Source organism: Podarcis vaucheri (assembly GCF_965113315.1).
Source record: "Podarcis vaucheri genome assembly, chromosome: 3".
Taxonomy (NCBI): Eukaryota; Metazoa; Chordata; class Lepidosauria; order Squamata; family Lacertidae; genus Podarcis; species Podarcis vaucheri.
Window position 1 is genome coordinate 78,255,403 of NC_138761.1, and position 14,367 is coordinate 78,269,769.

The 14,367-nt window shown below is 43.4% G+C and overlaps 1 protein-coding gene and 1 long non-coding RNA gene across 4 annotated transcripts; one reads left to right on the forward strand and one right to left on the reverse strand.

Annotated features, from left to right (window-relative positions):
* Positions 1 to 1,423: 1,423 nt before the first annotated feature.
* COQ3 (coenzyme Q3, methyltransferase) lies at positions 1,424 to 9,725 on the forward strand. Of its 3 annotated transcripts, none has more exons than XM_082216680.1 (7): positions 1,424 to 1,591; positions 3,619 to 3,730; positions 4,714 to 4,866; positions 5,396 to 5,495; positions 6,114 to 6,356; positions 7,545 to 7,704; positions 9,094 to 9,725. In XM_082216680.1, exons 1-7 carry the CDS (start codon positions 1,486 to 1,488, stop codon positions 9,297 to 9,299), a joined length of 1,080 nt encoding a protein of 359 aa, XP_082072806.1. In that variant the 5' UTR covers positions 1,424 to 1,485; the 3' UTR covers positions 9,300 to 9,725. The 3 variants fall into 3 exon arrangements, with proteins under 3 accessions (XP_082072806.1, XP_082072808.1, XP_082072807.1); XM_082216682.1 differs by lacking the exon at positions 1,424 to 1,591 and adding an exon at positions 1,599 to 1,734; XM_082216681.1 differs by lacking the exon at positions 1,424 to 1,591 and adding an exon at positions 1,766 to 2,202.
* On the reverse strand, positions 9,656 to 11,296 carry LOC309528994. Its single transcript, XR_014218007.1, has 2 exons — positions 11,140 to 11,296; positions 9,656 to 10,112 (listed from the first exon to the last, which is right to left on the reverse strand). It is a non-coding gene; the product is annotated as an uncharacterized lncRNA (long non-coding RNA).
* Positions 11,297 to 14,367: the final 3,071 nt, after the last annotated feature.

The following is a 14,367-nucleotide window of genomic DNA, read 5'->3' on the forward strand; positions in this document are numbered from 1 at the left end:
AATTAATTTTTCTACAGAATATGATAAACATATTGACTTGGATCCAAAGAAGTGAGAGAAGGAGGCTGTCTGGGCCTATTTGGGTTTTAGTGCCTTGTGCCATCACCAGCCCATACAATCAGTTACCTACCTTCTTATAATTTCATCATCTTTCTTACACACCCTGCCAATTATTCTAGTGCTTGTGGAATCAAAACGGTTGCCTAGATAAGAGTCTATTCTCTGTGCTGAATGAAGAGACAATTGAAGAGTTATTGGAGGTTGAAGGTCTCACGGAGAACCATCCCATGTACAAGATTGTAAACAACCAGAAGTTTTTTCTCCCCTCATGTGCAAGCCATAAAGGCAGGAAGGGAACATCTGTCTGCGAGCCAGGCCACACTCGAGTGCTTGGCTGGTGAAATTAGCCTACTGTACAAATTAAAATATACATTTGTTGCTCCAGCCATTTTATTCTCCACTTTACGAAATATATATTGAAACGTTGCAATAAGGAAAGGCTATAACAGAGACTGATGATTGCTGAGAAAGACCTAAAACAAGAGTCACCCCCCTTAAAACTTTTTACCAGCTTTGTCTGATTCACCAACTATAGTTATTCCTGGACAGGGATAACTTGGCTGCTGTTGTCCATGTATTGGTAACCTCGAGGCTGGATTACTGTAATGTGTGCTATGTGGACCTGCCCTTGGTCTGGTTTGGAAACTCCCAACAGGTGCAGAAAGCAGCTGACAGAAGCTTCTGGTCAAGAACCTGTGGCGCCATTGCTAAAACAGCTGCTTTGACTGCTCACTTACTGTGGAACCAGGTTCAGGGTTCTTGCACTAATTTACAAAGCCCAGAACAATTTACCGTAGGTCCAGGGTACCTCAGGAATTGCCTGAATCCTTATATCCCAGAGATAATCTGCAGGAGCATTGTCTGTCACTCCCCAAGTTGGGGCGGCTCCTTGGACAATAACAAACAGAACCTTTGGTGTCATCTGCCCAGTCCTGTGGAATTATCTGCCATTATTCAGCAAGCTCCTTCTGTGTCAGCCTTGGTTCTCTATTCAGGCCTATGCAGACAATTAAGAAGGCATCCTTCCCACAGTAGTTAACTTTTTCCTATTTGTCTTTTATTGTATGGTTTTATGTTTTATTGCTGCTAACCGATTTGGGTGTGTGTGGTTTGTTTGTTTTTTAATGACACAGCGGTACATAAATATATATATTTCAAATAAACTAACAAATAAACTGTGCTCAAAAAAGCGGCTTCCTGGCATCCCGCAAGCAGGACTACAGTCTGACTTTGCTGCAGGGCTGTTTCCCCCGGCGGCCTTTCAGGATGACCGTGGCGCTATTCCTAAAAGCTGCGTCTCTTCTCGCCGGAACCGGAAGCTGAGCGCGGGTTGTGGCTGGAAACGACGAGCCCTATTGGTAGGTGCAGGGGCCGGGAGGTGGAGCTCCGCCTGAGAGGGGCACCGCGCGGAGATCCGCTTGAGCCATGAAGGGCTGGCAGAGCGGCTGCCTCAGCCGGGCCAGGCGGCTGTGGGTCTTCCGCGGGGAGACGGCGGGAGGCTGGGCAGCTTGCCGGCGCGCCCTGAGTTCCTGTGAGTAAGCCTTTGCGCTTCGCCGTGGCTATGGGGTCCTGCCCTACCTTCGGTGTCCTTGCATGCTGACGGGGGCTTCTTCCGCACGTATCTCCGGCTGGGTGGCTCTCTCTTATCCCTGCGGAATTGGCACCTTTGCTCTGGTAAAAGGCTTGGGGAGCCGATCCCCCCCCCCCCCAGTCTGGTGCTGAAGTGACTTCAGAGCATTTCATTACAATCTCCTGCAGCCTAACTGGACGATCCTTTTGAAATTGGTCACACCCACCCACCCTACAAATGGATTTCTAAATCTGTCTGTGCTTGGCTTAAATACAGGATCTTTCAAGCACGCTTTCAAACACGTGCATTTGGAGAGGATCCCTAACGAGAGAGAGAAAAGACAAAAATGTATCAATACAGGAAGCAGCATTTCAGATCGGAATAGGGGACAATCATGTATTGTACAAGGCAGGCGGCAACCCTAGCAAGCGGGGCTTCCTCTCGTAGGGCTGTCATATTTCTAAAAGTAAAAACCAGGACACCCTGGAAGTTACTGATTTTTTTTTGTTTAGGACAACCCTAGCCCTACCAATTGACATAGCAGAAAAAAGCACCTGTTGCATTCATGCCTGGTGAGCTTAACTTTTCCTTTTACCCCAGTGTTTCAGCTGTCACGGATTACAGCCAAAGCTCTAGATAGGTTTCGTGGCATTTGCCTGCCCCTGCCATTGTAGTGTTTCCCCGCTGTCTGTTGATTGTAAGCTCCTTAGGAACAGGAACCTCGATTTGCTGCTTATGCAATTTTACAAGGTGCTAGGGTGTGCTGTGGGGACGCGGGTGGCGCTGTGGGTAAAAGCCTCAGCACCTAGGGCTTGCCGATCGAAAGGTCGGCGGTTCGAATCCTCGCGGTGGGGTGCGCTCCCGTTGCTCGGTCCCAGCGCCTGCCAACCTAGTAGTTCGAAAGGACCCCTAAGTGCAAGTAGATAAATAGGGACCGCTTACTGGCGGGAAGGTAAACGGCGTTTCCGTGTGCTGCGCTGGCTCGCCGGATGCGGCTTTGTCACGCTGGCCACGTGACCCGGAAGTGTCTCTGGACAGCGCTGGCCCCCGGCCTCTTAAGTGAGATGGGCGCACAACCCTAGAGTCTGTCAAGACTGGCCCGTACGGGCAGGGGTACCTAGGGTATGCTGCTAATGCGGTAGAAGGTGGGTAAATGGCTTTGCCATCTAACTTTGGATGAATTTTCACAGCTCCAACCAGGTTGTCTCATGTCACTAGCTTGTTCTGTTGAATGTTAAGTTTGCATTGAAATTATCACTGGAGTGTGAGGGTGTGGATCTTTCACTATTGAGGTAGTTTTCCTGACAGTATTTGTGTATTTATTTATTTAGATGCTTTTTGTCACCTTTATACAGGCCACAGGATGGTTTAAAATCAAAGCAAGTAAATAAGGATATGTAAAATCCATTAAAAACATACAACAATCACTGAATAACAGTTTTTCATCACAGCAACAATCAGGTCTCATCTCCAAATGCCCGCTGAAAAGCTGTATTTACTAGCTACTTGGATCTGTAAAGAAATGAGGCAAGATGCATGTGCAAGGATCCCAAGGTGCAAGGATCCACCACCGAAAAGGGCCTTTTCTTGACTCTTTCACCATATTAGATGAGGAGTGCCTGATCTGCTGATCTTATAGGAATGGTGTGTCAATATGGGAAAAGGAGCTCTTGCACATAGTAGTTTTAGCCCATTAAAAAGCAGTGTCACAAACATAACTTATGTATAAGAGTGGTAACACATGGTTGCCCTTTTGGATTAAAACAATCTGATTCCTGAGACTAATTATGAAAATATGCAAAACATTATATGCTGCTGAAAGAACTCCAAAATGTTACATGAGCCAACTGTTTGCAGCCATTGTTTGTAGAAAATAGGTGCTAACCTGTTCAGCTAGAAACTCAGATGTATTAGGGATTCTTAGCAGTTTTAAAAATTGTTGGGCCAGGAAGCTTACAACAAAATTTGCTTTACTTCTCTCTCTCCAGGTAATCACTATGGACAGCCTCCTCAAATAGTCCAAATACCCTTCCTTAAGAGGTGTAAAAATCAGTTAAAATATCATATATTTGTTAGTTTTGTTCAAGCGAGGAACACAATGTGAGTATTATTATTATTATCTGTTAATTTTCTGTTCCATCCTTCATCCAAGGATCACAGAGTGGTTTACAATATAAAAACAGAAAAATGCATAACATAGTAATAAACAAAAATAATAACCTCCCACACTTCCTGTATTTTCTGATTACTTCATAATGATTGACTCAGCTCAAAATGAAGATTGTTTTTTTTTTTGGAGGGGGTTATGGTTTTCATACATTTCTTAATAAGTAAAAAAATAACAGTAGCGTAATCTGTAACTCTCTTGGTACATGGCCTACAAACTAGTAGCATTCTGGGCACTTGTGCCTTTGTATTGTAAGCATAAAGCACATTTTGTGCCACTATGTTAGTGTCCCTGCCACCAATGTGTTCCGTAGTGGCATGGCAAACCTTGCTAATGGACAGCCATTTGTTTTATTCAAACAAAAGGGCCATTACATGTTGGTAACGCATAATTTATATATGTTGGGCAGCAGGATTCTGCACATCCACCTCTTGGACTACTGGATGTGATTTGTGAATTATTTGTTTCTACGTAGGTCAGATAGTTTGTAGTCTCTAGACTTTGTCAACATGAATGTAACAAGTGCTTGGTTGATTCAAACCAAGGGCCCAATTAACCCTAAGGTGGCTACCTAGATTTTTTTGAAGTTCGTAAACAGGCCATGAAAACCACCATCTTTCGTACTCCACCAATTGGTATTCAGAGGCATAATGTCACTCCCTGAACATGGAGATTCCATGAAGCTATTGTGTTTATTAGCCATTGATAAAACTATTTCCGAAATACATTAGCCTTCAATACATTAGCCTTCAATGTAAGGAGCGATCATGTGGGGTCCAGCTGTAATCTGAATTTATCCACTCGTGAAATTTCCCTTTTCCATAAAGGGAACTTCTTGTTGCACTTCTAAAATCATATTTTGCTAGCTGATCCCTGTTTTTATGCCACCTAATGTGATAACACCTTTGATGTTTAGGTTACTCACAGAGCGACACTACAGCATGTCACAAACAACAGTCGATCCAAAGGAGATGAAAAAATTCCAACTCCTGGCACATAAATGGTGGGATGAGCATGGAGATTATGCAGCTCTTCATTCTATGAATGATATTAGAGTACCATTTATTAGGTAAGGTTTTGGAATGGGTCAGCTTTTACAAACTTCTGGGAATCTGAAAATCGTAACACATCACCTTTTAGAGTAGAGGTGTCATCATTTGTATTGCTCAGCTTAAATATTTACTGAGTGCAAAGCTATTACAACTGGAGCTGTAGACTTTAAGTGGTAGACTGAATGAGCAGTTCTATTCACAAGTAAGTGGGCTTTTTGTTGTTTACTACTTAGTTGATATGTGGAGACCAATTTCACTTAATGAGGGTGTGTTTTAATAATGGGAGCTATGAGGTAAGCATATGCGTCTTTATTTTGATTCTGTTGATTCTGGAGTGTGTATTGTAATAGGAGATGAAAAAGAAGAGAATATTAAGGATGACAAACCTTTGTTTAGTAAACAGAAAGTTCCCTGATTTCATTCCGTATCTCAGCAAGGCAAACATTTTGAGGCATTGGTAACATGCAAGTGTAGTTGATCAACTAAAAGCTCTTTACTGGTGGACAGTCATAATTAAAACATAATTTGTTTTGTACTTTGTGTAAGAGATACTGTTTTAAATATGAGAAATGATCATCAGCCTGGAAGCCCTCTCTCTGGTGTGAAGATCCTGGATGTTGGCTGTGGTGGTGGATTGTTAACTGAGGTAGGGCTTACTCCTTTTGATAATAAATTTTCTTATCCCTGACCCTTTGTTTTGAAGTAGCACAGCACTGAAGTTTTGAATAGTGCTTATTTTGTTCTTCCAAGTACTTGTTTAACTAGAAGTCTCTCTTGCAATCTGCTCTATTAGTTCATTATGGTATTACTTATAGTAAGATAGTCTAGTAAAGCAAAATGCTATGGTGTGTGTGCCGATGCACATATTTATTATGTGCAGACAGGACGTTGCTGTGTTCTTGCTGGAAATGCAGAATTTACTTTTTATAGTATGTGTTTGTGGTCTACAGTTTCTAGAAGACAAAATAATTAGCTATTTATTATAATTGGCAGTCTAAACTGCAACTATGCTTATGATGTTCAGTTCTTCTTAATCAACCTAGAAAAAGTAAAATAATTGAATATTATTGGATCTGTCCCTTCTATTATTCCAGTAGGGGTTTTTTTGGGTGGGGGTGGAGAGACACCAAAGGGATAGATGTTAGGGAGGAAGCTTTGGATTTTACTTTAAGCTCTTCAGTAACTTCCTTCTAATCAAATAACAACTTGGTTACATATTCTATTTTTTTTTAAGCAGAAGAGACTAACGTATCTATGGTCTTAGCCTCTAGGTAGACTGGGAGCTTCGGTTACTGGGATTGATCCTCTGGAGGACAGCATTAGAACAGCAGAACTGCATAAATCATTTGATCCAGTCCTGGCTGAGAGAATACAGTACAAATCCTGTACGCTAGAGGATATTGTGGAAGAGGCATCAGACACATTTGATGTCATTGTAGCTTCTGAAGTTGTAGAACATGTGGCTGATGTGGAAATGTTCATCAGGTGCTGCAGCAAAGTGTTAAAAGTGAGTTGGAAGAAAGCAAAAAAAGAATGCTGAATCATTTGCACTGTAAAATTAAGCTGTTGATTATAAGAAATGCTTTGCATTGGTTTCCTTTTTTTTTAACTTGCTCTGTGCTAAAGAGTGTAATTTTATGCAACCCTTATTGATTCAAATTATCCAGATTGAAAACAAACACAACCTTTGCAATATTGCACTTTTTCCTGCTGAGGAAATGAACCAGACAATAAATGGGTTCTGGGTACAGATCTGTTACGTTTACCTAAAAACATGAAGGAAATAAATTATAAAACACAAAATAAATAAGTAGATATTTTGAGTTCTATTTATCCCAAGGGCCCCAAGGTAAATAATAGTAGTTTAGCGATCACATAACCCTGGCTTGTAGCACCCTGTTCCTCACAGAGCTACAACTCGCAGCATTCCCTGCAAAGAGGGTTTGACTATTAAACCATTAGGAGTTATAACTCTGTGAGAGGAATAGCAGTCTTGTCACAACTTTCAGCATCCTTAACAAACTACTGTTCCCTGGATTTTGGGGAAGAAGACATGACTGTTAAAGTGATACAATACTGCTTTGAATATAGAATGCAGATGGGGCTCTAGATTGTTTTCTTATAGAAACAAGCCAAACAGTTATTAGTGCACAAAAATATTGCAGTAACGCTTAGCAGATATTCTGTATACCAATCTCAGAACCATAGTAACATGAATAAATTTGAATTTGGCTTCAGTATAAATTGCATTGCTTATAGTACAAATTCAAACAGCTCTGATGAGACCTTTTTTTGAATTGACCCACGCAAATATGTTTTGGCTAGGCCTACATGATTAGAGCTACATTACTTGGCTGATAGGCTAGTTTCACCAATTAAAAATCTGGTGATTGGCAAGAAAGGTGCCAGTATTTGTAGGGATGGCAGAATTTTAAAATAGTTTTATTCCAGAAAACTGGAGGCAAGAATAATATTTGAAGAAGCATTATATGCACATATGTAAGGAAATTCTTTTTCTAAGATGGTGTCTGCTGCAATGTCTTGAAAATCTGTAAAGATTTTTAAAATCAATTTAAGCTTGAACTACATTTTTTTTATTTACTTTGGTGACAATCCTAATTTTCACTACACTAACTGCTAGTTATATTGTGTATACATGACAGATGTGCTAACACTTGTGCTGTTGTTGTTTAAGCCGGAAGGGTCCTTATTTATTACTACAATCAACAAATCACAGCTGTCCTACATCTTTGGCATTGTGGTAGCTGAGAGAGTATTGGGCATTGTTCCGACAGGCACCCATGATTGGGAGAAGTTCATACCGCCTGAGGAGCTAGAGAGGCTCCTAGAGTCAAGTAAGTGTTTAAACCCCAATGAAAGGACATAGTCAGTAACTTCCTTCAAGTTTGGCTGCTAGGTGACCTTAACTATCCCTTGATACAGGTGTCGCATAAAGCAAGCATGCTTTGCAGAGTAATCATATGTAGTCAATGGGTGGGGGGAATCTAAGGTGTATGAAATACTAAATCTAGAGCCAGTGCGGTGTAGTGGTTAAGAGCGGTAGTCTCGTAATCTGGTGAACTGGGTTTGCGTCTCCGCTCCTCCACATGCAGCTGCTGGGTGACCTTGGGCCAGTCACACTTCTCTGAAGTCTCTCAGCCCCACTCACCTCACAGAGTGTTTGTTGGGGGGGGGGAGGGAAAGGAGAATGTTAGCCGCTTTGAGACTCCTTTGGGTAGTGATAAAGCGGGATATCAAATCCAAACTCTTCTAAATCAAAAGACCTGCCAGGCTTACACCAGGAAGTGAAAGACAGTTTTGTGAATTTGTTCACACTTACACCCACAACCCTGGAATCCTTTGATGAAGAGTGGTGAAGAATGACTGTAAATAATTAAATGGGGGAAGGTGTCAGGGAGAGCAGCATCTTGTCCCTGTCCTGCAGTTCTAACCCCACTTACCTGGGGTTGAGCTCCATTGAATTAAATAGGACTTTCTTCCGAGTGAACATAGGTTTGCCCTGTTAGTCCTTTTTTTGTGTCCCGTTTTCACCCTGATTTTTGTAGGTTGCATTTAAAGTGTATTTTCAGAAGGGATTCTATCATAAAACAGTTTCTCTGCTTTAGGAATTTATGTTAATTAAGCATCAGTGAGAAGATTTACTGTATGATATCATGGGGTTGGGAAGGGGCAAGTGTACCGTTCTACAAGTGGCAGGTTTGGGTAACAGTGTTTATTCCACTTGGGGGAGGGAGAGGGCTGACAATGAAATGATGGAGTGGTATATACACACAGAGTAACATGTAGCTATACCTCAACACTGACTATTGGATCATCTGATGTGTAAAATGTTGGTGTGTAAATTGTAGGTGTCCTTTAAAAATGATTATAAACATCAACTTTCTAAAGATAGGTATTTTGTTTTGACTCTGAGTTTGGGTTAATGCATGTGTTAACCTGTGATTTTAGTCACAATTCAAAAATAATCAGCCAGGTGCTAATTTGACTTTGTAGCACTGTATTCAGCAAGATACATTTTACTTCGGATGGACGTTCTTGAATGTTTTGATAGCATCAAGATTTAAAACCTGTTTGTAATGCTGCTTTGGCTGGCAGTTTATTGAGACAACACCACCATTGTGCCAGAATGACATTACAGGAAATTTTGCACATGTTTACTGTGGATGTTAGGTCCTTTTTAAGAATAGTCTCCTTATGCTGTCTCTCTCTCTCCTTTCTTACAGATGGCTTTTTAGTCAAGACAGTGAAAGGAATGTTGTACAACCCCCTGTTTGGGTCCTGGAGCTGGACTGAAAGCACTAGTATTAACTATGCACTCCATGCTGTAAAAGCAGATATACAGGAACAAGTGGATCCAAATCTAGAGACAGACAAAGAGCAGCTCCAGACAAAAACTATGGCATCAGAACCTCCGGCTAAGACATTATAGCCAGAGGTAGTAGGAAGTTGGAGGAAGATTTGCATAAATGACTGTAATGAACCAGGAAGGAACAAACAGTATTGTGTTCACAGTGCTGGATGTTAGAATGTGTCTGCCAGTCTGTGTTGTGGTAAAGAATGGTTCATTCTCCACAGTATCAGATCTACAAAGCTCTCAGAGATGAGTTATGTTAAATAATGAGTCAATTGTATACCTACAGATTAGATGTGCTGTGCAAGTTATTGGGAGAGGGGCAGTTCTTTGTGAAAGAGTTCTTAAAATGCATGCCTCTAAAATTCCAGAGAATAATTATTTTCATAGACTTTAGAGTTACTGGTTTAAAATGCTACATTTTGTATTTGTAAAACAGCTGAATTGCTTTTATTATCCTAATTCAGCAGCTTGTCTAAGAAATAAACCCCTACTTATTTCTTGCTTGCCTGTTAATCTTCAGGTATGCTGTTATGGGTACATGCAATGGAACCAAGACTTAAATCAATGTGAGGACTATTTCTTGACTTCTTAAGAGTTGCTGTTCAATATGTGGGTGAGCAGAGGGTTGCTTAATGCACTGCTCCCATGTGGAAATTCAGGGCTAGGAAATGGGGACATCATCATGTGACTATCATGTTGGAAATACATGTGCTTGTGGCAAAATACAGCCATGCATTCTCCATAGCTGTAGGGACAGACGCTAGAATGTTTTTGTCACTTGAACTGTGCCTTGGCACATTCTGATCACTAGACTCCAAGGGACCTTGGTATGGTATTCAGACTGGAAATTAAGCCTTGTCCAGTGATCTAAGGAAATGGTAGGGTAAGCTGTACAGTGGTGCCTCGCAAGACGAAATTAATTCGTTCCGCAAGTCTCTTCGTCTTGCGGTTTTTTCGTCTTGCGATGCACGGTTTCCCATAGGAATGCATTGAAAATCAATTAATGCGTTCCTAGGGAAACCGCCTTCAGACCAGGTCCGGGGACAGTCTGTCCCCGGACCTCTTCTGAAGGCTGGGGGGGGGGGGACAAGGGCTTTTCTTCCCACCCCCAGCATTTTAAAAAACCCCGGGACAGTGGAGGACTTCTCCGCTGTCCGGGCGATCTTAAAATGCTGGCGGGCGGCATTTTAAAATGGACCGGGATAGCGGAAGACTTCTCCGCTGTCCGGGGCGATTTAAAAGCCCCTGGGAAGGCAGGCAGGGGGGGACAAAGACTTTTGCCCCCCGCCAGCCTTCAGAAGAGGTCCTGGACCTCTTCTGAAGGCGGGCGGGGGGCGAAAGTCTTTGCTCCCCCCCGCCTGCCTTCAAAAGCCCTCCGGGACAGGCAGGCAGGGGGGAGCAAAGACTTTCGCCCCCCGCCCGCCTTCAGAAGGTGTCCCCTGCCCCCCGCCCGGCTTCAGAGCACCGCTCCAAAGCCCGGCGGCGGCGGCAGGTGTCCCCTGCCCCCCGCCCGGCTTCGGAGCACCGGGAGAAGCGATCTCCCCGCAGCCCCTTGCTTCAAAAGAGGTCCGGGGGCAGCGGGGAAGAAGCGCTGCGCTTCGCGCTGCCCCCGGACCTCTTTTGAAGCAAGGGGCTGCGGGGAGATCGCTTCTCCCCGCAGCGCCTTGCTTCAAAAGAGGTCCGGGGGCAGCGCGAAGAGCTTCCCGCTGTCCCCGGACCTGGGGCTGCGGGGAGAAGATCGCTTTTCCCCGCCGCCCCTTGCTTCAAAAGAGAAGACCCGCTGTCCCCGGGGCAAGCTTCGTTTTGCGAAGCAAGCCCATAGGGAAATTTGTCTTGCGAGGCAACTCGAAAACGAAAAAACCTTTCGTTTTGCGAGTTTTTCGTCTCGCGAGGCGTTCGTCTTGCGGGGTACCACTGTACTCTACTAGATATTGAAGTCACCTGACTTAAAGAAGCTTGGATTGGAAAATGTGCTTAGAAAACATATCACAAACTCTGGGGTGGGGGTATAGTGTAAATCTGGTCCCTTCCTTCATGAAGGTAATGCCTAGAAATAAATTGGTCTTTAAAAATGGCAATTTGTTGTTGTTTAGTCGTGTTGGACTCTTTGTTACCCCATGGACCAGAGCATGCCAGGCACTCCTGTCTTTCACAGCCTCCTGCAGTTTGGTCAAACTCATGTTAGTACAGTAGCTTTGAGAACACTGCCCAACCAAAAAATGGCAGTAGCTAAGACTTATTCCATCTTATGCTAAATTCTAAAATCTGAACTGCACCAGCAAGATTGTCAGTACCAAGCCACAAAAGCTTTTTGCTAAAATAGCTTTTACCACCCTTAGAAACAATGAAGAATAATTCCATTAAATATTACAATCAATATTTCATGTGAGGTTTGTTGCAATAGCACCATTGGTGCCTAATCAGAGGAACAGACACATTCCATCTCTAGCAGTAAAAATGTAGGCACTTCTCAATAGAATTTTGCAAGGCAAAATTGTGTTGCAGGTTTATTTTTGTAAAATTAAAAGATGGGATAATTCTATGAAACCTCCCCAAATTACTGCTTTGCTTTGCAATGAATGGAGACTCTTGCAGCATTATTTGTTGTCCGTGGAGAAATAGCTGAGGTCGGGTACTTAAAGGCTGTTGTTCCTCACCAGCAGCTGTTTTTGTTGGTAGTAACATGGAACCACTCCTGCCCACCTAGCAGTTCGAAAGCACCCCTAAGTGCAAGTAGATAAATAGGTACCGTGTTATAGCAGGAAGGTAAACAGCGTTTCCGTGTGCTGCGCTGGTGCCAGCTTGCCAGAGCAGCTTCGTCACGCTCGCCACGTGACCCGGAAGTGTCTCCGGACAGCGCTGGCTCCCGGCCTCTAGAGTGAGATGGGCGCACAACCCTAGAGTCGGACACGACTGGCCCATACGGGCAGGGGTACCTTTACCTTTACCTTTAACATGGAACCATGGCTTTATGCTATTTGTGTAGCAAATGCTTTATTAACTTCCTGTTTCTGTATTTTAGCAGCCTTTTATATCTCTTTGATCCTGGCTTCAGGAGAACAAAGCTGGTCCTGCCTTATAGTCTTGCACCCTAGAAACAATTAAGGCAAGAATTACAGCAGAGTATATCTGCCACTACTCGCTCACTGTTGATAGCAAAGGGCTGTGCTGTCAGCAGTGGGTTGAATAGGGGCAGATACAATCTTGTATAGCTCTTGCTTTTTATCAGATAAATGGGAAAAGAAGTCTTAAGGAAACATGTAAATAAAAATAGAACTATGGAAAGAACACAGATTTTAACACTTGTAGAAGTTGAAACCATTCATGAGGGCTTTTTTATTTGAGGAACTCTGTGCCTTTCAGTCACTACTGTGACAGTAAGGATTGTGGGAAAACAAGAATTCTAGCAAGGTATTTTGGTTTGCACAAAATTGCCACATTCCTACTGAGAGAAATCTAGCCCTGACTCTATATGACGATTCCGAAGCAGGTACCATTCAGTTTAATGGGGTTTGCTTCCCATTAAGTAGCTAGAGGTTTGAAGTCTTGACTTCTATGGTAGGAGATTATAAGGTGTAAAAACCACTGCCCCATTAAGTCCAACTTTCTGCTGGAATATCTATATAGTGGCCATATAGCTACCAAATTCAGGAAATGTTCAGCTCCATCTGTTGCACCCTGTTAACAAACGATAATCTACTATGGTATTCCATGACAAAAAGCCAGTGAGCTTTATTACTACTAATTAGCACCAAATTAATATATCAACTCATCTGAAATGTGAATGGCAGATTCTCTGGGTATCACCAAAGGTATAGTGTCTATATTAAGTATACTCCGTATATTTTCCATAGATTTAGTACACAAAGGGATTGAAACTAGATCCCAGTTTTCTGAGCTAAACTACAGTGGTACCTCAGGTTACAGACGCTTCAGGTTACAGACTCCGCTAACCCAGAAATAGTACCTCGGGTTAAGAACTTTGCTTCAGGATAAGAACAGAAATCAGGCAGCGGTGCAGCAGCAGCAGGAGACCCCATTAGCTAAAGTGGTACCTCAGGTTAGGAACAGTTTCAGCTTAAGAACGGACATCCAAAACGAATTAAGTTCTTAACCCAGGTACCACTGCATATGATCCACCTTTTCTGGAAAACCTTTGGAGCTATCCCCAGTATCTTAACTAAGCCAAAGTACACGGAATAGAAATAGTTGTACAGTCATACCTCAGGTTGAAGTAGCTTCGGCTTGAGCATTTTCGGGTTGTGCTCCGCGGCAACCCAGAAGTAACAGAACGCGTTACTTCCGGGTTTCGCCGTTTGCACATGCACAGACTCTCAAGATGACGTTATGCGTGGAAGCGGCGAATCGCAACCCACAGACGCAGGGACGCGGGTTGCGTTCGCTTCAGGATGCGATCAGGGCTCCAGAACGGATCCCGTACGCATCCAGAGGTACCACTGTATTACATATTCCCCTCCTTTCCCTTTTAAGGAGATCCGGTGGCATAACTGACTCTATACTCCCATCTTCCTCGTAACCTACACTCACTGGCGGAGGAACCAGAGTGTGGAGGGAGCAGATCGCCCCCGATACCATTATTCCAGTAGGGTGCCATCGTGGTGCCCCCCCAGACATGCGCCATGCCCCCCCATGTGGCGGACGCCGTGCCCCCACAGGTGCACATCATGCCCCCCCGGGGGGGGGGCGCCAGCCACACCCCCACCTGCTCTCCACCCCTGGTAGCGGAGCATGCAGCTTCACCACTGCCTACACTCTTAGATAATCATTATTTCAAGGTCACCTAGCAAACTTGATGCAGAATGTGGTTCTGTACCCAGGTCTCTGTTCTGGCTTTCCAACTGTGGGCTAATTGGGGGGGGGAGGGGGAGAGAGAGGAAGCATTTCACTCCCATTCCCACAGTGTACAGTTGTGAAGTAATATTCATGTCCTGTTAGATACAAGTAAATGCACAATTTTTGAAACGTTCATTGATTTGTTAATGTTTGTTTGCCTGGTTGCGCAGCAACATTCCCATAACCACAAGGCTTCCCCTTTCCAATTATTGACATCAAGATTACTCTACTGATGGATTCTTAAATATGTATGATGGAAGTCATCTTTAAAGCGGTAAGCCAGAAGCTA

Bases quoted from the DNA above. Each gene is read 5' to 3' on its own strand.
- COQ3 (XM_082216680.1), top strand. From the start codon at position 1,486: ATGAAGGGCTGGCAGAGCGGCTGCCTCAGCCGGGCCAGGCGGCTGTGG. The intron at 3,731-4,713 runs GTGAGTATTATT...TTTGATGTTTAG, and splicing joins GTTCAAGCGAGGAACACAAT to GTTACTCACAGAGCGACACT. The intron at 7,705-9,093 runs GTAAGTGTTTAA...CCTTTCTTACAG, and splicing joins AGAGAGGCTCCTAGAGTCAA to ATGGCTTTTTAGTCAAGACA.